The following is a 23184-nucleotide window of genomic DNA, read 5'->3' as shown; positions in this document are numbered from 1 at the left end:
ATTCTTCTTTCTTTTGCCAAAGGGTTTCCTGCCCTGAAAAGACTTTTCTTGTTCAATAAATTTACAATATTAACACTTAAGCCAATGCCAAGGTGAATTGTTGCCATATGTTCTAGGGTTGCACATAAAGATGGATTTGGAAATTTCTAGTGCAGCATGAGGCGTGGTACTGACTTACAGATGTTTGGTACTCCAGACATCACAATAGCTCAGGAGATCCATTCATGCCTTAGCTGTTTTTCATAGTTACGGAACTGTGTGCACCCCTCCTTTTTACTGCCCTGACAAGGTGATAGACTTCATTGTCACTGAACCAAAAACCTTTAAAAGATGAAGATGACTAAATTTTGTCAAAGACTATTTCATCCCTGCAAGCCTGCAATGAAGGAGAGCTGGAGAGAAACAAAAACCTATGGAGACTAAAAAATGTAAGAATTAAAGGATTAGTGATGTAGAAATATGAAGGGGAAAAAAATACACTAGTAAACCTTTCCCCACAAGTCCTGCAGTGATTTGCTTTTCCCCACAAAGAGACAGAAAGAAACAGAAATGTTTGGCAGATTGTCAGGTTCTGCAAATGAAGTGAAAAGCTGAAGGAGCTGTGCAGAATTTGCCATATTTTCTCACCAGTGTCCAGTGACCACCTCTTTATACCCACTTCTTGAGTAGTTCCTTTCCTTGGCCATTGGTGCTTTTTAATTGTGCTGTTCTATTTCTTACTGTTTGTGAAGCACATTTTGTGGCAATGGGAAGAAGAATTCTCTTGACTGGGATGAGTAAGGGTTTGTATCCTCTGCAAATGCAACCTCTTCATAGTATTCAAGTGACACCCCTAACATGCTGTAAAAACCTAGGCTTCAGTGACTGTGGTCCCAGCATGCATGCAGATTTCACTTTCCATGGTGAAATGGTCTACAGTTATTATATATTTAGCTTAAAGACTTGTAGGGAGGTACGTGAAAGGTATATGAACATCTGTTAGAATTTTGATAGTTGTAAATTATCAGCTGAGAAACCATTTCCAATGTGTCTGTAGCATGCTATGTAAAGGCATCTACCAGTCTGTGGGGTAGATTTCCTACTTTGTTTTCTGAAATAATATTGGAGTTCCTTGCCAATTGCAATTAATATTTGTAAGGAAAAAGATATTTGAAAAATACATATAAAAGAATCAACATACGCCTTTAACTTGGGAAGCATCTGTAGCAAGACGAGTTAGCAGAACACCAACAGCATTTTTCTGGTCATCATACCATCCAATCTCCTGCAAGAAAAGATAATGATTTTTCTTCCAAAAAATTACATGAAAGTACAAAACAGGATGTCTAACTGAATATTCTCTCTGTGTAGTCAACATTTCCAGGTAAACAAAAAAGTTTAAAAAATATCATTCTTTGGTGGACATCTAATTGTTTGTAATCAAAGTGTTCTTAGCTGTGATGTTTTCCTAAACATGCCTATTTAGAAACTTTTATTATAGCCCCCATTTATTCAGACATTCCTTTGTCCTGAAGAGGCTAACTATTCTCTTACAAGCTACCTATCCCATCAGCTACAGAATCATAGAATATCCTGAGTCAGAAGGGACCCACAAGAATTTGTACATGCAGAAAAGAAAGGAAGCTTTTTTATTTGCAAAGACAATGGTTCTTTCCTTTTTTCTTCCAATCACCAATTTACTGTCTTCTGGTCCCTTTCAGATGTTTCTATGAACACACAGGTTCTTGTCCACACCCATTTCTCTCTTGATATCCTAACTGCCTAGTTCATACCTGCTGAAGTAATGCTCTGAAGGATAAAGAGCGCAGTCTCATTGTTAGGGTTTCCCCAGACTTCCCAAACATGAATCCCTGGGGGAGGAAAACCAGTCACATTTTCTCATCTGTTGCTGTAACTCAGTTTATAAATCTGCACAACAAAACAATCACACCAAGAAGCTCAACAAAAGCCATTACACCTACAAGCCCCTGTGAATATATATGTCCTGGGAAAAGAATCATTCACATTCCTGAACCTGAAACTTTATTTTCTCACAGAAAGGAAGCAACATAGCAAAGTAGACATCTATATATTACATACTTGTATCACAACCACCCAAACAAAGGGAGATTGAATTTTTCTGGTCAATCTTACACACACAGACAGCAGCACTACAAGATAAACCAACCTGTCTAGTGATTGGCTTCCCTACCCTGACTGTGACCAGAAACATTCACTCACAGCAGTCATGCCAATGGATTTTTATGATGTGGACATCAGAGAGCACACAGTGCTTTCTGCAAGCTTTAAGAGCACAGGAAATGATGGAATTTATTCGATGGTATGGAAAGCACTGTCTGCAATGGAAAGAGTGAGTCTGCTTTATACTTACTTTGGCAAGAGCTTATAGACTAGTCAGTGAGAAATATCAGTACTGACTTTGACTTTTAGGGCCAGACCCTCAACTTTGATTTCAATCATGTTGAATTAACATATCCTTCAGTGGATTATTTAAACCAAGAACAAATATAGACCTATGTCTTTAGGTAAACATTAAACCTATGTATCTCAGGAAGACCCTGGCACTTGTGTATATTTTTGTAAGCTCTGATTTTTTTTTGACGTCTCAGATTGTGTTGATACGAGTTACACCTGCAGCCTGCTGGAGAGGTCAGAGCTTTTAAGATTTCAGTGTCGTGACACTTACTTGGATAATGTATGCTGCTAAGATTATCACTCCAAGTACAAGAAATATTAAAGAAAGCAGCACAGTGTTTTTACTCCTTTTTTCTGGATCTCTTTCTTGAAAAGCCTATGAAAGGAAGAAAACCCACAAAAATGAGTACATGGAGAAACATCCGTTACATAAGCCAGCCTTCACTTCAAGAAGCTTGTCTGTCTACTTTAATTTCTTTTAGCAAGTATCCTGGATCCTAAAATCAGTCTGCAGTCAACTTGCAGTTGAGGACCCAGCAGATATTCCAACTTTCCATTTAACCTACGTTGCACTAATTTATTCTCCCAGATTCATCAATGTTCCTCCTTTCCTCCACTAGTCAGATGCAGTTCCACCATCCTCTGCTTCTAGAGAGTCCCTTTAACATTTTTCAATGGATGTATTTATACGAGTTAATCCCATTCAGAGACTTACATGGAAAGAAATGAGTGGTTGCAGGAGTTGCAGGACTGCAACTTCCAGCTGCAAAATAACCCCCCACCCAAACAAAACAAAAACCCAAAAATCATCCCTCCATATACCCCTAAAGAAACAAAACTCACAAAAAAACCCAAAAAACAACCCACCAACCAAAAAAAAAAAAACCCAACAAAAAAACCCAAAACAAAAACAAACAAACAAAAAAAAACCAAAAAAAAAACCCAAAAAAAAAAAAAACACCATTGAAAAACTTAAACTTACCCCAATGATTTTTCCAAATATAACAGCAAATGCAGGATGGACTGCACCTATGACAGCAGCAGCAATCACTCCCAGCAGTACATAGAACCACTCAGGTTTGTTCAGAGCCAGGATTTTTAAGTAAGGCACAGCAGGGAGATTTTCTTCCTACACAAAAAAAGTTTTCAGTTTTCCTTGAAAAGTTGCAGAACATAAAATTCTCCAGACAGTGGGTGTTCACTAGGCCTTGAGCAGTGAATTTTCTTGGTAAAATGCTGAAAGCCCTCTCTGTGCACTCAGATCAAGCAAATATGCTGGAGATTTGCTGCTTTGCTGTGTCATGTCCTGGAACATCATCTGCACTGTCAAAATTTGTAGGCAAAAAACTTAACAAAAGGCTAAGTCATGAGGAGAGAGGGGCCAGGACAGTTCACTGAAAGTCAGAAAGGACTGGTCACCATGAATGGCAGCTAACATTTCAATCGCTATAAAGAACTGAACGTCTCACAGTTCAGAGGACAGAAGAGACTCCTCCAGTTCAACTAAATGCCAGTGGGCTGGCAATAGAACAATTGGGTAGAGAGGTCATTTTTCTCTTTGGCAAACTATATCAAATGAATCATTACCAAAGCCAGGAACGAGGCATATGTTAGAGTCAGTTAGCCTGTTTGTGCTTTCAAGGAACAAAAAATGTTCTGTCTTGCTTTACCACTTTATTTAAGTGCCTATGCCTCCAAAGGGATATTTCTGGGAAAGTAAATAATGAAAGCAATCAGAAATGAGGCAAAATATTAGTCAGGATCATAAGCAAGTTGCTCTTGGTTCCTGGTTATTTCATCCTGTGTTTTAGATGCTGAATGAGGGTGGCTAAGTCTCAGCTGATAAAAGTGGGCTGATTTTTTCTGAATTAATTACAATTGCTGGATGTTTGACTTCATTTTTTTCTGAATGTGATGAATATCATATTCTTGAGCATGAACACCCACTACTTCCTCTAAAGTCTTAAGCAGTATTAATATACAGCTAAAAAGTATCTTCTGAAAAATTACATGACATTTTATATGATAATGGGAATGGGTCCAGCTAGTTCTTGCTATTTGAAATATTAATTACCTTGAAGATGTATTTTAGAGAGGAGGAAAATCTACAGATAAAATCATACCAAGGATTTCATAATTATTTAAAATATTTATTACAGATGAGATCCTGACTTCCAGAGACTTAGAAGAATTAATGGTTTTACTTCGGAATTTATATTTTAGTTCTTTACTTGAAAGGTCTTGAAATCAGGCAAAAAACCCCAAAAACTAAACAAAAAACTCAAGCAACCTTAATATACCAAACCACTATTCCAATATATTTCATGAAAAAAGTACTACAAAATAGAAAACAAAATCAAGTTTCTTTTGAGCTGCTCATCCCAAGTCTGTTCCAGAATGCACTAGAAATCTGCTCTTTTTGATGCTTTCTGCAAGTTTTATTCAACATTGATGAAACAAAATGACTTTTCTTAACCCCAAATTTCCTACGTGTCTTTTATTGACGTGTGACATACATCAAGTCAAGCAAGTTGTTTTATGTGTAGAAACCCTGCAAAACTGAAGCATATGCTAAACCAGAAAGTGTAATGGCTCTTTTAATGGAAATGCTCTTCAAAGTGTCAGGGATTTGATTCCTGGTTTTTTTGCTTGACATAAGCGTAGTATGATACCCAAAGTGCCTCCAATTTGAGTATGCACACTTCAGGGATTATAATATCCAGCAATATCTGCAACAGTAAGTACCAGGGAGTGAAGAATCTTGCAAATGAAATCTCATAACTATATTCAATTAGATAGAATTAAAATATCTGTACCACTGAAATAATTCTAAATTGTACAAAACAATGTGACAAATCAATAGCAATTTTTTTCCAGTTCCACATTAACTCAGTAGCATTAAAATTAATATCTTTGTTAAGACAAATTGTCCTCAGTCTGGTGAGTACTGACTGCAATAGCACCTGAGTAAAGGTTGCATAAAAGACAGCTATCTAAAAGTATTCCAAGTTACATGGTTTTTGTTTATGCTTACATCTTATAAATGATTAAAAAGATTCTAAACTGAAGTTCTAACACCAACCTCCACCTCCTTTTGTTTCTTCTTTTTTCCAAAGGGTTTTTTAGATGAACTCCTCTTGCTCTTATATCGGCTGGATCTTCTTCGTATGCTGCCTTTCCCTGGTATCACAGAGGTTTCAAAATGATTTTGAAGAGTCAGCTCTTCCACAGGATTTATGTTTTCCTCATATTCCTCAGCTCCTACGCTTTCACTATCTTCTGATGTGCTATCATCTTGGACATCACTGGTACAACCCTAGTGAGAATTCAAGATATACATTTACAAGTCATTTTGACTAGAAAGAAAGACTTTTTTTTTTCTCCTGAACACTGCTGTTTCAATTGTGTAACTGTAGTTGTCTATAGGCCACATATATTTCAGTCTGAAATTGCAGAGCAGTAGACTATTTGATTTTGTCCCCCCCATTTCCTTTAAAGCCATCTATGGAATCCACCTGGAATCTAACACCTCTATGGTTATGTCATACCTTAAACTCACTTATGTTTTTGTCATATTGGATTGTGTAAATATGAAATGCTTATGGATAAAACCCCCAAGAATTCCAAGCCTGTGTCTGTGCCCAGACTAGAATAACTGAGTAGCTGCCAGCTGGATAACATGCAGGAACTAGAGAAAAAATAGCTCCACCAATCATTTGACAACTTTGTGAAATGGAGAAAGCAAGCAAATAAATTTTCCCTTACCTGCTGCATTACAAGGGAATAGTAGACTCCTTTCTGCAGCATCAGTTCACTGTGTGTCCCTTGTTCAACCACGACACCTTTCTCAAATCCAGCAATAGTGTCAGCAGTCCTGATGGTAGACAGTCTGTGAGCAATCACAATGGTGGTACGTCCAGCCCGAGCCTTACAGAAACACACAAAACCCAGTTACAGTTAAGATGTGTAAGAAAATAGCACAGAAATAAAGTTATTTTAGTCACCTGTAATATATAGTAAACCAAAACTTTAAAAATACTTTTCTTTCTTTTAAAAACAAAGATTGTTATTTTTTTCTGTCTTTGTGTCCTTGTTTAGCAGTCCAAGGACAGTTTCATTTGACTAATTTAGGTAGAGAAAGCCACATTAATCTTTTAGACCGATAACAAGTATTAAAGACCATAATTAAAGTTTATTTATTATTTGACTTTTATAATATTTGAACTGTTTGAGCTAAAGCTGCTCACAAAGTGTTTCCATGTGCATGTAAGCATGATGGGGAAATGTCATCAGAATAGTTAGATCTTTCTGAAAACAAAGCTAGGCTAGTAAATATATAAAGAGCAGATATTTTCTTTATATACTGTCCCTGCAAATTTTTGGAAGTACATCAGCATGATTGCTGACAAGACTTAGCAGGAAAGCATAGAGGAGCAAACTTGCATCAAAAATGGGTTTGAGCCGCTCCCTTCTGAAACAAACTTATTTGACAATAATCCTACTGGGATTTGGCAGGAAGAGCTGCTGAATTCTCAGTCAGCAGGTTACAAGTTCCAGCACCCTCACCCAAACCAGTGGCACACACAGCTCTCATGCAGCAAATGAACACAGGCCACCTTGTGACTGCTGGAGAGGCTGGCTTCCCTCCACCCTGATGCCTGGAGCAGATGGCAGGTTAACAGGAGGAGAGATCCAAGGGAACCTCATGCAACAAGTGTGTTCTGTGAAACTGGAACCTGCTGGAAGTTTCTTGCTTCAGAAGTCGCACAACATATGGACACAGGAACAGGGGCATGAAGAAGGTGAGACCATCTGCAGTAGAGGACTGCTTCCATGAAAATTTGAATTCTTTCCCCGACACCTGCCATTCTTTTGGACATGATGCAAGTCACTCCCAGGAAGTCTGCCACATTGTGGTTTTTATGCCTCTGGCCTAACACACAAAGCCTTCACCACTGCAGCTGGGAGTTGTGATCAGAACTAGCAAAATGCTTTACAGGGTGCAAAGTTATCTAAAAACAGCTGGCTACAAGGAGCTGCACATGAATGCCTTGAAACAGTGAGCATTCATGGGGTTAGCATCTCTGCTACTCAGCTGTAAAAATAATGAACAATAATAGCACCACTTTTTCCACTCAGAGATGTTGAAATGAAATTTGGAAATCTCGTTAGGGGACTACACTGATGGACATCAAAATGCTGTGAAAACATGACTAAGTTATGATTCAGGGCTCATTTTGGTGTGTTCTGAGACCATGAAGAAGGACGAGAAAGAGTCCACTTAGTTGAATGACCTCCCTCTGTAATGCACTAAATGAAGAAAAAGCTTCTGGAAAAGCTAAGTATTTTATTACAAAATTAGAAAAAAAAAACACAGAAGAAAGATTATATTAATATTATTTTTGCATCTACATGTTACCTCAATACTAATATCAGTGGAATGACATGACTATAACAAAGAGCTGCACTTTACCTCAGATTTAAACTGACTAGCAAGTGAAGATGACAAATTCTATAATTCCCTTGAGTCATACTGGTAATTCATATCTCTCTGCATAGCTACTGAAATGAAAGGCAGGTTTTTTCACTACATTTAAAAAATACCTTAAAAATATTATACAAAAGAAAAAACATTCCAGCCAAACCACAAAGTTCTTTATCAATCAAAGACTATGGGTTCTATTGTATGCTGATGGGAACTTCTGATGAAGGTGGGCTGTGAGGAAGGTATCATGTGCAGATCAGAGAAATGGGTACAAGATCTGACAAATCTGCTCTGCAGCAGCACCCAGCCTAGAGCTGTGGCGCTGCTAAAAGCAGGAAAAGAATGAAAATGGCTAAATTTCAAGAGCCTAAAATTATAAAGCAACCATTCAATAAAGAACTAATACTAGGGATATTAATGACCTATACTTTTCTAGTAATCTACCTGAAAAAGGCCATTCCATCCTCATACCTTACCTTGATAAGATGCAATCAATGTTTTACCAGCAAATGAACAATTATGGTTTAAGAAAGGGAGTGCAGGAGACCTAAGTTACAGTTCCACATCACTAAGTGTCTTCATAATTATTAATAATGCAAAACCAAAACCCCTAAAATATTAAACCAGATTTTCAAATAAATTTTTGATGGTTCAAACTCCCTGTTAAAATGCTGAAATTGAGCATCCATCCAAATTTTATTTTCCAATGCTCTTGATTCTGATGGAAGCCTGCACTGAAAATTGTACATTAAGTTTTCTTAAGTGCTCGTTGCACTTTTTCATGGCAGCTGCTATGTTCAGTGAGTCCTACCTTATCAAGAGCTGCTTGCACTATGGATTCACTCTGAGTATCTAATGCAGACGTAGCTTCATCCAGAAGAAGAATCTTGGGATTTCTTGCTAGGGCACGGGCAATTGCTATTCGTTGCTTCTGTCCTCCACTCAGCTGAGCCCCTCTTTCACCCACCATGGTGTTAAATTTCTGATAAAGGAGAGAACAAAACAGAAGTTGTGAGACATCTCAAATCCTCACTTTTCAGTGCAACCCTAAGCACTCATCTTCTAGAAGATGTAGCTTTGTCCAGCTGACTTGAGCACAAGAAAAGCAAACATGGAAGGATGTCCATCCAGCTGACCCTTAGCCAAACCCTCCTACATGTTGTGCCTGCCTAACTTTGAATTTATGGTTCTTTAAAGGTCTTTATTGCTCACTCAGTGCTCCAAACCCTGGGGTTTGTCAAGGCAAGCCTGTAAAAAGGATCTCTATATTTTCTGAGGATTGCTTACCTTTTCAAAAGGGTTGGCATTATAGGGACGCACCAACAGTGTGCCTCCTTTGAATCTGAGGCACTCCCCCTTGGGGCCATGGTTTGGTTCCTACTGACCATATCACTTACTGCAAAGTCACAAGTCTCAAAGTCTACTGTAGTTTATTACATAGCTATTTAAGAGGAAATATGAAACAAATCACTCTTCCTGAGAAGAAGGAACCTTGGAACAGATTGACATACTTGAAATGGCACATGCTTGAGAGATGGGGCCAAGCTCTCTAAAGCAGTAAAAGGATTTGAAATCAAATCCCAGGTGGGCACTTTTCCCACATTTAACTTCAGGAGCAGAGACAAGGACATATTATCCATTTATAAGGATGTGTTTAGAATGCTTGACCTTGCTTCTCACCCCCATCCTGAAAGGAGTAAGGCATCTAAGAGAGGGCTTAAAGCTGTGAATCTCAGGCAGAGGAAGAGCCTTGTAGTTGCTTAAAGGGCATACTTATTTACTCCAGGGCATATTTATTTACATCCACCCACTCCCCCCTCGATTTCCTGTCAACGTACAGACAGCTCCTGACAAAGGGCTTTGGATTTTTGGTCATTCTTTTCAGAAGCCAACTCTTCTATGCCTCATGAGATGGGTAGGGATGGCAATACAGCTGTGAAGCTTCCTTTCTCCTGAGTTAAGGCACTGACATTTTTTCCCAGACTCCAGGACAAGTCCTTTGAGAGCAACAAAAGGCACAATATCTAGTTGAAAAACTTTCTAAACTGAAAGCTGCTGGAGGCAATAAGTATATTTTGAGAAGCTGCGATATGACTTCGACTCCCATGCTCTGCCTCTCAGAAACAGGACACCAACCTAAATGGACCTTTTGTTCTTACTCTCAAAATAAGTTCATGAACTTACATCAGGCAGTCTAGATATAAAGTCAAAAGCATTGGCTTCCTTAGCTGCTTGCTCAATTTCAGCATCAGAAATGTCCTCTCTGCCATAGCGAATGTTCTCAGCTATTGTGGTTGCAAACAAAACAGGCTCTTGGCTCACAATGCCAATGTTCTCTCGTAGCCACTTTGTATTAAGGGTCCGAATGTCCCGACCATCTAAGGTAATCTAAGAGGAAAAGAACCTGTTAAAGAAGCCGAGCAAATGCACGCTGTTCATAATAAAGTAATTAAGTACTCTTACATGAATGAAGTATCAGCCAGAAGGTCAAGAAAAAAAATAATTTCTTTAATAGAGAGCCATGTTGGGGGAGAAGCTACAACTGCAGTTTTTCCATTCATTGCACAAGATGGAAAATTATGATGAGCAGCATAAACAGAGAAGACATCAGGGGCTTCCCCCCCCGCCCCCACGCCATTTGTTATCCCCCAATAACCATTGTGTCTGAGTTGGCTTAAGAATTTTACACACACTTGCACAATTTTTACATGATTTACATTGTTCCCCTATGCCAGTTTTATGTTCTCACAGTTAAGGATACACAATTACCTCTGTGGCTGTGCTTAACACCAGATCAAAGAGAGTTCAAGTTGACTAAAAGGAAAGGGAAAGTTATTTTTAACCTAGGTAATTTGCAGTGTGGTCTTATGAACATTGGCATTGACAGAGCAAAATGAGGCATGGGGGCAGGAATGAACAGCCACAGGAAAACTAAGTTTAAGAAACAACTGTGTTGAAAACTGTTGCCTTGATACCTTATACACTGATAGTTCAAGATTTTCACATTTGAAATTTTTACCTACTTTCAACTAGCAGTAGCAACTATTAAGTAGCATCCTTCAAATATCAAGAATAAAAAGCAATTTTTTTTAAAAACACATTGTTTCATTTATCTCATTTTTTTTTCCTTTGGAAATTTCATGTAGGAAGTATTTACCATTTACTAACTAGAGTTAGTGTTTAGTGGTAAAACACATACAATGCGTAATGATGGAAACTTCTGCTGTGGGTTAGAGGATAGTGAAAAACAAGCCAAGAAATCAACCGTTTAAAATAGGAAAACTCTCTCCAGGTATTAGCTTACATTCAATGAAAAGGAAGCAATATACAGCAGGACTCTGTTGGATTATGCTTTGCCTAAAAATGTTTAGGGAATTTAAAAAATGAACAGTTGATAATTATTTTAAATTCAGAACTTGCAATTCTACTCAAAGACTTGTGGCATTTGCTATTTGTGATGTAGCACTGTAAGAAGGAGCAGAATAATGAAGTCAAGCCAACAAGAGAAGACAGTTAATTTGAAATTTAAATTGTGGAAATATGAACTATACAGGCATATGGTGAAATTCAGTCAAAATAGAAAACAAGGTTCAGTCAATATGGGAAACTCATGCATGTCCTAATAGCTCTGAGTTTTGACAATACTTTTGCAGAAACTCACTTCTCCCTGGTCAGGATCATAGAATCTCTGCAGCAGCTGAACAGTAGTGCTTTTTCCACAGCCACTGGCACCAACTAAAGCAATGGTCTTCCCAGTTTGAACTTTCAAGTTTAGACCTTTGAGTATCTGGGAATAAATGAAAAAAAAAATATATATCTTAGTTTAACAGGTTTGATTAGAGAACAGTCTGTCAAGGAAAGTGTAGCCGTTGCTATCAGCGAGGGCCGCAGTTTGAAGGTATGGCAATATTAATATAATTGTATAATTGTATTGTATTATTGGCAACAATAATATAATAATTATACCTGGGAATATCCTGGAGCACTGATAGGAAAAAGTCTTCACCTATGCTTGTGAAATGTATTAGCCTTTGAAACAGGATGGCTGCATGCAACCTGCCTTTTGGCAATGGCCCCTAGATCCTTCTGGTTACCAAAACAAGCCTGGGAATTTTTTGAGAAGATTGATAACTGGAACAGGCCAAGTTCATGCCAAGAAACATTTTAAGAGTTCCCTTGCATAGACCATTGCATTCCATTGCCTGGGAAAATTCCCCAGCACACTCAAACTAATATAGACACAGCCACACTACTCTGAACTTCATAGCTAATTTTCTCTGGTTTGTGTGATCTGGTAGCATGCTTGGGGTCTTAAATTATCCTGCTGTCCTCCATTTTCCAGAGCATAATAATCATGAATCAGAAAATTACTTTCAGGTGCTAAAAGGTATCACTGAAAACCAAGCCTGCTTTTTTCTATTTTTAAAATATAAATGGCTATTTTTGACGAAGTAATTGCTGGGAAGCCCTTAATAAATCCCATTCCTTATTGTTAACAGCCTCAGCAACCTGGGGAGTAGCTGCAGTTAATGATATAATTTTTGCTATTTTCACATTTAGAGAACATTTTACCTCAAAAGATGTCCATGTCATTACAAGTAATGCTGTGTAGTTGCCAAAATATTTGGCTGCTATGGGAACTCTTCTTGTTTATACCATGCTGATTTATAAGTTTGCCTACACATGTTTTTGCAATGAGAGATTAAAATAGCTGCAATATTCCTCTCCTCTCCCTGTATTACATCCCTCCAGTTTTATATCCTCAGGAAGCTGATATCCTGGTGCCTGCATTATCAAGAATAAACTTCATTCTATATACCACAATATTTCCAGATGAAAAGAACTACTACTGCACACTAGGCTAGTTCTAAATCTCTTTCATCAGGCAATTTATTGCCAAGATTAAACTAATAGTAACTGTACTCCTTAGATCTCTTTGATTTGGTTTGACAGGGAAGATCAACTGCTTATGAGATTGTGAGTAACTTCTGCACAGTTTTGGTGATTCCTTGGGCTCTACTAAATAACATTGATGTTCTTAGTAGGGAGAGCTGCTGACTCAGATTTGGGAAGGATGAGAAAGATTTCCTATTTCCCTCCCATTTGGTGTGCTGACCCACAACATATCTCAGCAGCCTGAATAGGATTTTTAGGAAGAAGGATGAAGACTCTGCTCTGTCCCCTTAGATTTCTGAGCCAAGAGGTATAGAAGATGCATTGTACAAAATTCAGTTAAGGAGAAAGCCCAGCTTTGAATCTGCCCTCCAGATATTCCAGTGTCCTGGAAACAGATTTGATGCACAATGGGACAGGCTTCAGATGACTGAGTTGGGAAAACCCACCTGAAAAAACAGCCAGAGAGGTATAAACATTCCCATGCTCACCACTAAATCAGCATGTCAAGCTTTTAATTGTTGACATTTGAAATCTCTATTTCCACCTTGTTCTTCACCAAGGAAGAAACAACAGCAGCAAATTCCTTTTCCTTTCACCTTGATCAAGGTGTTTAAAAGATTGTAAACAAATATGGCAGAGAGGTCAAACCAGCTGTGTCACTACAAAAGTAATCACCATGACATGATGTACACAGGTCACTAATGGAAACTGAACTAGCAAAGAACAGGCACAACAGTTTCTTGAACAGCAATTTTAACATATTCCCAAAACAATGTTTTACTTCCAAGTGTACATTTAGGATGATATATTCACAAAAATACATTATCAATGCATTGAAATTATATCTCTGATAATTTTTAAAATGGGATGTCATAACTCCAAAGAGCAAAGAAACTAGAAAAAAGTAATTTTCTGGTTTAACTACTTTAAGTCTGGAAACCTTAATGAAAGATTTTGAAAAATCTTATTTGATTTATCAAAACTCTTTTTCATAGAAATTCAGACTAGGAGCAACACCTATTAGGTTTGTCCTGCAGAAGAGAATGAGACACAGTGACAGTAGATCTAGAGCTTTGTCTTTGTGCATCACTGGGGGGGGAAATTATGTCCCATCAGCCAAAACAGGACTGCGTCTCACATTCAAGAACAAAATTAGACAAAAAACATGGACAGAAGTTGAATAAGTTTAGTAGTCTAAACAGAACACTTACTTTAACATCAGGTCTGGAAGGGTAACTGAAATGGATGTTTCTGAATTCAATTTCTCCTATGAGTTTTTCTGGCTTGTAACCTTCCTTAGAACTGCTGTCTATGAGCCGTTTCTGGAAAGAGGTTTGTAAAATAAATTGGTGGTTATTTCACTTTTGGAACTGTTATTTCTGCTACATGCATTGTTCTTTACTTTCTCAGATACTGGTTTATACTGCAGTACATAATTGAAGAACTGCTGCATTTTACCTGCAGAATGCTGAATATGGGGGAGCATCAAATTGTGAATTCTGCTTGAAAAATATAGTGCATTTTCAAAAGCAACAAAATCTATAGCAGAAAATCTATAATTGCAGAACTTAACTGCATTCTCTTGCAACCAAAACATGGGTCTCAGTAATCTGTATGGGAGGGTTTTATACTCACATCATAAAGAATGATATAGCCATTTCTCCATGAACTTTTGATTCCTACTTTAAAATATTTTATATACATAGATATGCAATTGCTGCATAGCACAGCAAAATCAAGATAATGATATGGAAAACCTTTTTTATAACAACATCAGCATTACAAATTATTATTGTTATAACTTTCAGTAGTGATATTAATCCCTCTTCACCAATTCTCCCTCCCCAATAAACCCTATCTCAGCTGAATTTGTGCATACATGCATTTTTAAAAACTAGTATAGTGCAATGCTACTTTGCCTCTGGTGCTGAAAGTCTAATATTAGAGAAAAACCTCAACCATATATCTCAGACACACAAATCAGGTTTTCCAGCTGTCACTGTAAGAAAGAGGCTGGTTTTTTTTAGATCAATGAAAATATTATGGGTTTCTGTAGTAAACATCTATAGAGTTGATGATTTGGGGCTTTAGAGCACTTTTGTTACATTTCTCAAGCGAAAAAAGTAATAAAAAGCAGAAGGAGTGGAAGCTAAATTGTTTGAAAGGCTTCTATTCTATATAGTTAGATGTTTACCTTATTGATAATCTTATATACTTCATAGGCAGCCCCACGTGCATTGGCCATACTCTCCAGGTTAGGAGCTGCCTGGCCCAGGGAGAAAGCTCCGACAAGCACAGAGAAGAACACCTGTGGGAGATGGAGAGGAGCACTGCAATTAATAATTATATTAATGCCTGCATCGGCACTAGAAAGACTTAAGCACCAGCTCTAGGTTATTCATCCCACCTTACAAATAGAGTCCAAGGCAATCGAACTTGTTTTATTAAAAGCTAGGCAAGATGAATACTATTCAGTTGTTTTGTACTAAATGAGTCTCTAACAGCTAATTTAGCAGGCAAGTGGCAGAAAAAAGAGACACCACTTAAATAACTTCCCCTGAAGATACAGAACATTTTTCAAAACTGCACTGCTGTACTTACAATTAACACACGGCCGATGTCATAATGTGGATCCTCAGCAGTGAGCTTGGTCCCGTACCAAAATGCAAGGGCATAGGATCCAAAGATAAAAAATTGTGAAAGACCTAGACATGTGTTAGTGGTAATGGATTTTTTCATTCCAACACGTTTAGCCATCTCTAAGTTAGCATCATATCTGAAAGTGAGTAAGGAAACCATTAATTTGACAGGTACTACATGCCATTCTGGTTAATACTTTCTACTGTCCTTTCCTTAATTAGCAGGATTTATGTAAGAAAAACAATTAAAATCTCAAAGAGAATACAAGTTTGATTTTTTTTTTTTTTACAGAGGACTATTAGGGAGGTAATTAATTTGAATAAATCTGCTCTGATATATGCCAACAAAATTGGCATACTGTTATTAAAGACATTCAGAAAACAATTAAGCATCACAACTTTGTTATCACAATGGAAGACACAATAACACCCTTGAACTCATTGTTTCCATTAATCCCAAAGAAACCTTGAAAAGGTTTTAGCAGCATTTTTTATCACAAAGGTAGAAGTTAGTTGTCCACTTTTAAAACAAGCAAAAAGAAAAAAAAATCCTCCAAAAACCCCAGGCAATAAGGAAGGAGATAAATGAGATAACTGAACCCTCTGAATGCAAAGTTGTTCTCTTACTGGCCATTTTAGGATGTCAAGTATTTTTCCCTCAGGTCAGTTTACTGATTAACATATATAACCAGTGGACACAGAAGATCAGTATAGAGACTAAAAAGTTCAACTAGAGAATTATTTTTGCGAACGATGGTTCAAATTCATTCACTCAACAATAGTTTTCAGGAAATAGCTTTCATTTACTCAAGCTCTTTATGCAAACTGTAACCTAGGAATAGTATAACTTTCTAGCTGTAATCAACATGGTTAGTAGCTTGCACTCTTTTCCCAATATAGTACTCTTGCACTCTTTTCAATAAAGTACAACCCCATCATAGGAAGACATGCAATTCATTCAGCTGGGAAGCAATCTTAAAAAAAACCAAAAAAAAACAACAACAACAAAAAAAACTGCATTAATTTTATTCATGTAAATTTCTAAGATGCCACTAGTGTTGTATTTGTTAGTCAAACATATTGAAATATTTTGACTTGATTGTGCGCTTAAAACCAGGCCCTAAGTTTGAGTCAGCAGGGAAATGGGTACTGCATTTAAGCAGTGTGATAAATACAGGTCATCACTCAAATACTGAGGAAAAGTCAAGTTTCACTGCCAGAAACTAAAAGTAACTGAAGTTCCCTTGCAAGAGTAAACTTTTGCTGTCAGTGGGAGCACTGTGCAGTGAAAGGATGCTTTTCCTAACTTTGAGGTCAGCATTCAAGAGCTGTGTAGGAGTCACAATCCACTATCTGAAAAATGCACTCCCTGGTAGGAGTTTGTCCCTAGTAGATGTTCCTAGGGGAGCCACTATGTTTGTTTGGGGTTTTTAGATTAAATGGAAGTAAAACTGTAGAAGAAGCTGTCTGGTCAATCATAAAAACTTACTTGACTCAGGTATCAGTTATTTTGTCTTTAGACAAAGTACTTTGAATGAATATTGACAGCTCCTGTCATTTAGTTTTCAGACATAGGTAATTGCAGAATATGGGGAGAAGGGCAGGGGGCAACTTATCTGGGTCATCATAGGGCTTTTTTTGCCTTTTCTGTGCAAACAGGAACAGTCCAAATACTGTTGCATCTTAAAACCAAATTCCAGGAAGCAGAAGACAGGGCTATAAGATAGTCAGAGCTCAGTCCCTGGAAACAAATACAGGAACAGTCTGTAGGATCCTAAACTAGCGTTGACACCATCTTAAAAATTCTGCACAAGAACAAAGGCAAACATGAGTTGAAAAAGATAGAAGAGTTTCATGGGCCATATGGATAAGGTCATCTGCTTTGCCTTTCCCAACTGCATGGAATCAGTGATTTTTTATTTGTGTAAATTTGTATTGGTATAAAAAATTTATTGCTTATGCTTGTTGAGTTATTTGATATGCATGTCAAAAAGTTTGTGGCCAGCCACAATCATTTCACCTTGTATGTATGACTAGGGCAAACACTGGGCAACTACACATGCTGTTTGCAAATCGTTGTAAAAGCCAGTAATGTGTTTTTACCCAAGGCTGTTATCCAGTGTAGTTTAAAAATAAGCTCAGTAATCAAAGATCAGAGCAGTAGCACAAATGCTCTAGAAGATAAGCAACTGACTGCATGCTTTGCTGCATCTAACTCATGGGTAAATGTAACCTTCTCACCACTTTCACATTCAGTTCAACTCCAGTTCTCAATCTAAGGAGAAATTTTGACCTCTGCTGCAGTGATAGCACCAAGTAATCTGTATTCACTGACTAGGTCTATTTGCACACCTTCATTTTCAGCTGATTTGTCGACTTACAGAAAGACAAAATGACACAAAGGAGCATCTCATCCCTCTCCCCCTCCAAAAAAAAAATCCTCACAAAACAAATTCACAAGTAAATGTCCTTGCCATATTTTAAATATAATAATTAATTAAAAAACTTACTTCTCTAATGCCTTTTGCTGTCCATTGAAAGCCACAACAGTCCTGATTGCTGTCAAAATTTCTTCTGCCACAGCTCCTGCTTTAGCATAAGCAGACAGCTCTTTAGCAGTAAGGGATGCCAAGAGCTGAAAAGTTGGAAAACAGCTGTTATTGCAGCCTACTGAAGGAATACTCGCACTGTCTTGGTGAATAATAACAATCACACAAGGTGCACAGGATCAGACTTTAGCAACAAGAGGGTCAGCTCCTCCCCATACTCTGAATTTCCCTCAAATATAGTTCAATTTATCATTGTCTCCTCATTACAACCAAAGACTACACAAAGATCAGGTGAGCTTCCTGACGGATCCTCTTTCTTCCCAAGCCTACAAACTACACTGGGAAGAGTGAAGGAGGGAGTGCCATAGCTGGGCTGACTTTCTGAGGTGTTCAGACACTAGAGCACCAGCAGATATTGAAGTAAGCAAGAAAATCACATTACAGCCTCTAACATACTTTTTAAAGCTTATTTGTAATGCTTCAGGTAGGAAAAAGCCCATAAAATCATACAAATAGCCACTCAGGAGTATGAGCCATACACATTAATGTGGCTAAACAGTGCATAAGGGGAAAGTTTTCCTATCTGAAAGGGAAACCTCTCCAGCCATTTCACTGATTTATGTCACTTCAGTTTTCAGCAGCTGTATGTATCTGCAAAGCTGTATAGATTTATTCTCTACACTGCATGAAACTTGGTAAATTATTTGCAAGACATGTGGCACATACATGTGCAGATGGAAAGGTAGTTGTGCTAGGAGGGAAAAGAAAAGCCTTCCCCAGTGCTTGCCATGAGGAAACTGCTGTGCCAGAAAGATGCTCTGACATAGATTATCCTCATGAAGCATGGCATGAGGACAGGATATGCAGACAGAAGGAACACAACTTACAAGAGTGTGCTTGGGAACCCAGAGAAAGGCTGCAGGAGGAGTAGAAATCAAATTAAGAGTGGGGCCAACCTCCCAGCTTAGAAACCACATTAGGTTTCTCCCATTCTCTACCCCTTTTCTGTGCATAAGAATTGTAAGGTTTTTTTGGTTTCTTTGTTTAAAAATCCCCACACACTTACAGTTGACCAAACTGCTGCTGATGCAGCAAGAAGTGGGCTCACTGACATAACCACCAGGGTCAGCTTCCACCCGTAGATGAATCCTATAATAAGCCCTGACACAAATGTGGAAAAAAACTGCAGAAATATACTGATCTTGTCTCCGATGCCTCCACGGATGGTGTTGATGTCACTTTAAATAACAATCATCAAAAAAGATTTGTTAGTTTAGAATGACACTCATTTTAACTCTCCCCCCCTCCCTTTTCTTGCTGTGTGGCCTCATGTCAGGAGCTTTGCCATTTCCTAACTGGCAAAAGAAAATTTCTAACCACAGCTACTGAACTGTACCATTAGGCTCTTCTGTAGCCAAAACACAGCAGAAATCTCCTGTTTTTAAAGATTCATTTTCTGCATTCACAACATTCTCTGCTGTTTCTGTGCCATGTCACTAGGTCACCAATGACCTAGTTTTCTCATCTGGTGTCCAAATGGAGCAATATAAGTAAGGAATCAAGCAGCCTCCTCACCCAGCTTGACCATCTCTAAATGATTTCTTCTGCTCAGCTCTCTGATGCATTTTATGCTTGTAATTTTTGGCTACTGACTGAGATGAAGAGCTAACTCCATTCTATCATACCATGATTTGGAATAACCTCAATTTTTATTACAAATTTTCGTCCCTATTTTCTCTTCCCAGAACACACAGATGTTAGAGTTGAGAGTGGTTTCAATTAAGCTTCTCATACACTTTTCAGGACAAATCTGTGTCCAAAGCTACTATAAAATCCAGAAAAAATATTAAAAAAAAATAGTGTTCACAAATATAATCCTGTCGCACAAAAGGGGCATTACAGTCCTCACCCCTAAATCTATTTAAGTTTATGGAACAGCTCCAAAGGCTTTAACTGACTAGATAGACTACTGCCTGAGATACAAGCCACATTTGTACAAGCATGAGCCTGAAGTACAGGCTCATTTCCATTCAATTAAGTGCCAGTTTTTGGTGTTTATAAACTAGGTGGAGACAGCAGAACTGTTTGTTTAACAGTGGCTGAACTTGTACTTCATAGACGTCAGAAAGCCAGTGTACAATGCACATATCACAAACTGCACAAATGAAGCTGAAAAGGATAAGGAGTTTCTCACTTTGAGCTGTAATAGTTCGCATTTTATGTTTGGTAGATTTTTTTGTTCTGTTTTTTTTTTTTTAACGGTCTATAGGCTATTCTGCTGAGATAAATGTCAGGTTTTTTTTTAGGTGCCATGCTTGGTGATGTGTGTATGTGTATAAAAAAAACCCAACCAAAACAGAGCCCTCACTCTGTCAGTCTGGTGTTCAGTGTTCCTATCTGGGTAGTATCAAACCAAGCCATCTCCTGATGGAGCACTGCAAAAAAGAACTTCTGCCGGATCCTTGCGGTTTGCCTTGTAGCAGCAACCAAAAATGTCCACACTTGGATGATGCTCAGGATCAACACAGCAAAGCCAATTGCCACGTAGTAGTAAGCAAACCTGGGATAAGGGAACAAAAGCCCATGTGATCCCACTGTAACCCATGAGAGAAGTTATACACACAGAGCAGCAACTAGTCTTCATAAATCACACCAAAGTAAATTCTGAAGCTTGTGATGCATTATTGGGAAGGCAAAAATGGCTTCTGCTCAAACAGATACCACAGTAAAAGAAAACCCTCCAATACATTATTAACAGGATAACTACAGACCCTTACTTTGTCATTTCAGCTTCTATATCCACACCTGTATCTGATGGGGAGCTGGAATTGTTTGCTGAAATACCTGTGAAGAGGAAATAAAAAAGAGGAATATTAATGGAAATGCTACATAGAGGAATTCATTCATGGCAATATGGGGTTTTCAAGTTTGGGAATGTTTTGTATTTTGCAGGGGGGGTCTTGCAATACAAACTTAAATACAAAATTATTTGGCAAATACACATTTCTTTTTAAGCAATTAGCGATAACTGAGTTTGATCGTACTCCCTACTATCTCAACAAAGTCAAAGTCATTCATAAAGTGCACATCTGATGCTTTGGTTTTGCCTTGGTCTAGTCATTAAAGATGGATTGAAATGACTGGGTTATTTCCAGCAGGATGAGTGTTGCTCATAATATGCTTCCTTAGATACTTACCAGTGTATAGTCTAGGGGGAAAATGAATCTTAGCCTCAGTAGCAAAGCACAGCCAATATGTAGAGAAATTTAATTTAAACTTTTTACCATTGGATTGCACGCCACTTAGCACAAAGCTGTTTGTCATCTCTCCAAAGATAATGATCATAAGTGGCATTCCAGTACCATTTGCAGCCGCTGCAACCAAACCAACTATCATCAACAGGACATCCACCCCATCAGCATAGCGAAACTATGTAAGCATTAGAAAGAAAAAAAAGAGAAAGAAGTGACATTACACCTGACAGTTCATGCATTTGTTACAGTACAGCTGACTTGCAGAACATGCTCCCTCCATATATGCTAAGCAGCAGCACTCCTGCTGAAGGTAAACTCAGCACACAAGGATTTTGCAGTAGTGCAACACATCTTTAAATTAGTACCCAGGCTGCTAAGAGAACACTGGCAGGACACAGATTCTCAGTCTGGAAAAAAAACCTACATGCTTGCAAGTGATGATGACCTTTGTAGAATATATTGTATTTTGTGTTCCAGGGAGTTACATATTTACTAAGATAATGCCTCTACTATGTAAACAAGAGTGAGTTATTGACCAGCACCTGGCTTATACCTACCAGCAGAAAATGTTTTCAGCAAAGACAGATTGTATCTTAAGACTTGTCTACCCCTGAAGCTGTTTTGTTTGAAGAAGGGTGTGAATTCAAACTGCTATAGATATCCGAGGATATGGTTAATCTGAAATCAGAGCATTTTATGGCTGACTGTCCTAAGCACCTCATAAAGTGCAAATACACATGGAATAAACCAGAGAAGAATAAAACTTTTCTTGTTTCAGAGTAATCAAGTCAACATGCAAGAGCTATTTTTGTTTGGGAATAGCTGTCTTATAGACAACTGCCACAAATCTGTTATCACTGGTTCTCAGAGAGCAGCTCTGAAATCAGCAGCCCTCAGGTTTCTTCTCCAATTTTTGGTTGCCTATGAACTGTCATTCATAAAAAACTTACAATGTCAAATAAAGAAAAGAAAGTATAAAGCAGACCATCAGACGGGACACTAACCAATTCAAAAACGCCAACCATTCGTTTCTCTGGCTTCTCATCTTCCTTCCTAGAGCAGAGTACAAATACTAATTAAGATGAGGGATTTTTTTAGCAAACTTATGTTAAGCTCTTCTCCTCCATCCCTTGCCCCTCTGACATCCCCATACACCCAGTTAACTTTAAGTTTAAAAAATACCTACATTTCCTTCTTGGGCTCTAACTGATCGATTTGTTCTACATGTTCTTCATGCTGGAAAGAAGGATCATCACACCCCTTGCTTCCAGATTCTGTGAAATAAAAAGACTTTTTTAGCATAACAATCCATCTATTGTACTACCTTCTTGTGTCTTTCAGTGCTGATTTTGCATTTAAAAATTAGTTTTTCTCATGTTCTTGAGAGGAATTTTTGAGAAAGAGCCTGGTGAATTTTTCTCTTCAGTTCATCTTTATTCCCAGAAAAAGCTTCCATGTCCATTTCTGAGATGGAAACAACTTCATTTTTATAATGACAATATATTCATGTGGAAAGATTATCAAAGACTAAAAGAAAAAGAAAGTTAATTCTTCCTTCAAATACCTACACAACTCAATGCAAATTAGGAGAAGTTCTCACAAAAAGAGTGGAATTGCTTATAGTAAAGGTTATAATTGCTGCAGGTAACACAGAATAGATGGCAGTTAACTAAAGTATCATGTCCTTGATGCTAATAACCATCTTCACTATTCAATAGCAGTAGCTGTTGCATGTCCCACTTCCTTTGTGCTGGGTGGGAGCTTCAGCAAGTCAGATAAAAGCATAAGCCTACCCAGGAAGCTTATAGTTCTAAATGCATAAAATAAGACATAAAGAAATTATAAAGAAACAGATGAGTACAGTGGGGAGCCAGCTGTAAAACAAAAGCAGACAAAGTGCTCCCCATACCAGCCACTCCCAATTTACATTTACCTTAACTTTTGCT

General features: G+C 37.9%; 1 protein-coding gene across 11 annotated transcripts in view; it reads right to left on the bottom strand.

Annotated features, from left to right (window-relative positions):
- ABCB5 (ATP binding cassette subfamily B member 5) overlaps positions 1-23184 on the bottom strand; it is a 76642-nt gene that overhangs the window by 9917 nt on the left and 43541 nt on the right. For 7 of the 11 annotated variants that reach the window (XM_064411858.1, XM_064411852.1, XM_064411882.1 and 4 more), the window contains 19 exons: positions 22425-22512; positions 22243-22291; positions 21269-21413; positions 20762-20828; positions 20353-20544; positions 19051-19222; positions 17946-18070; positions 15398-15572; positions 14991-15104; positions 14008-14118; positions 11562-11687; positions 10085-10288; positions 8712-8882; positions 6181-6342; positions 5498-5731; positions 3398-3544; positions 2687-2791; positions 1773-1850; positions 1181-1264 (listed from right to left, as the gene is read on the bottom strand). In XM_064411858.1, the coding sequence (XP_064267928.1) occupies positions 1181-1264; positions 1773-1850; positions 2687-2791; positions 3398-3544; positions 5498-5731; positions 6181-6342; positions 8712-8882; positions 10085-10288; positions 11562-11687; positions 14008-14118; positions 14991-15104; positions 15398-15572; positions 17946-18070; positions 19051-19222; positions 20353-20544; positions 20762-20828; positions 21269-21413; positions 22243-22291; positions 22425-22512 (2549 nt within the window). Of the gene's footprint in view, positions 1-422; positions 841-1180; positions 1265-1772; positions 1851-2686; positions 2792-3397; positions 3545-5497; positions 5732-6180; positions 6343-8711; positions 8883-10084; positions 10289-11561; positions 11688-14007; positions 14119-14990; positions 15105-15397; positions 15573-17945; positions 18071-19050; positions 19223-20352; positions 20545-20761; positions 20829-21268; positions 21414-22242; positions 22292-22424; positions 22513-23184 lie in introns of those variants that run through there. The other 4 variants (XM_064411914.1, XM_064411889.1, XM_064411900.1 and 1 more) reach the window with 4 other exon arrangements.

The sequence above is a fragment of the Passer domesticus genome, chromosome 1 (assembly GCF_036417665.1).
Source record: "Passer domesticus isolate bPasDom1 chromosome 1, bPasDom1.hap1, whole genome shotgun sequence".
Lineage (NCBI taxonomy): Eukaryota > Metazoa > Chordata > Aves > Passeriformes > Passeridae > Passer > Passer domesticus.
This window is presented reverse-complemented; position numbering and strand designations above follow the sequence as displayed.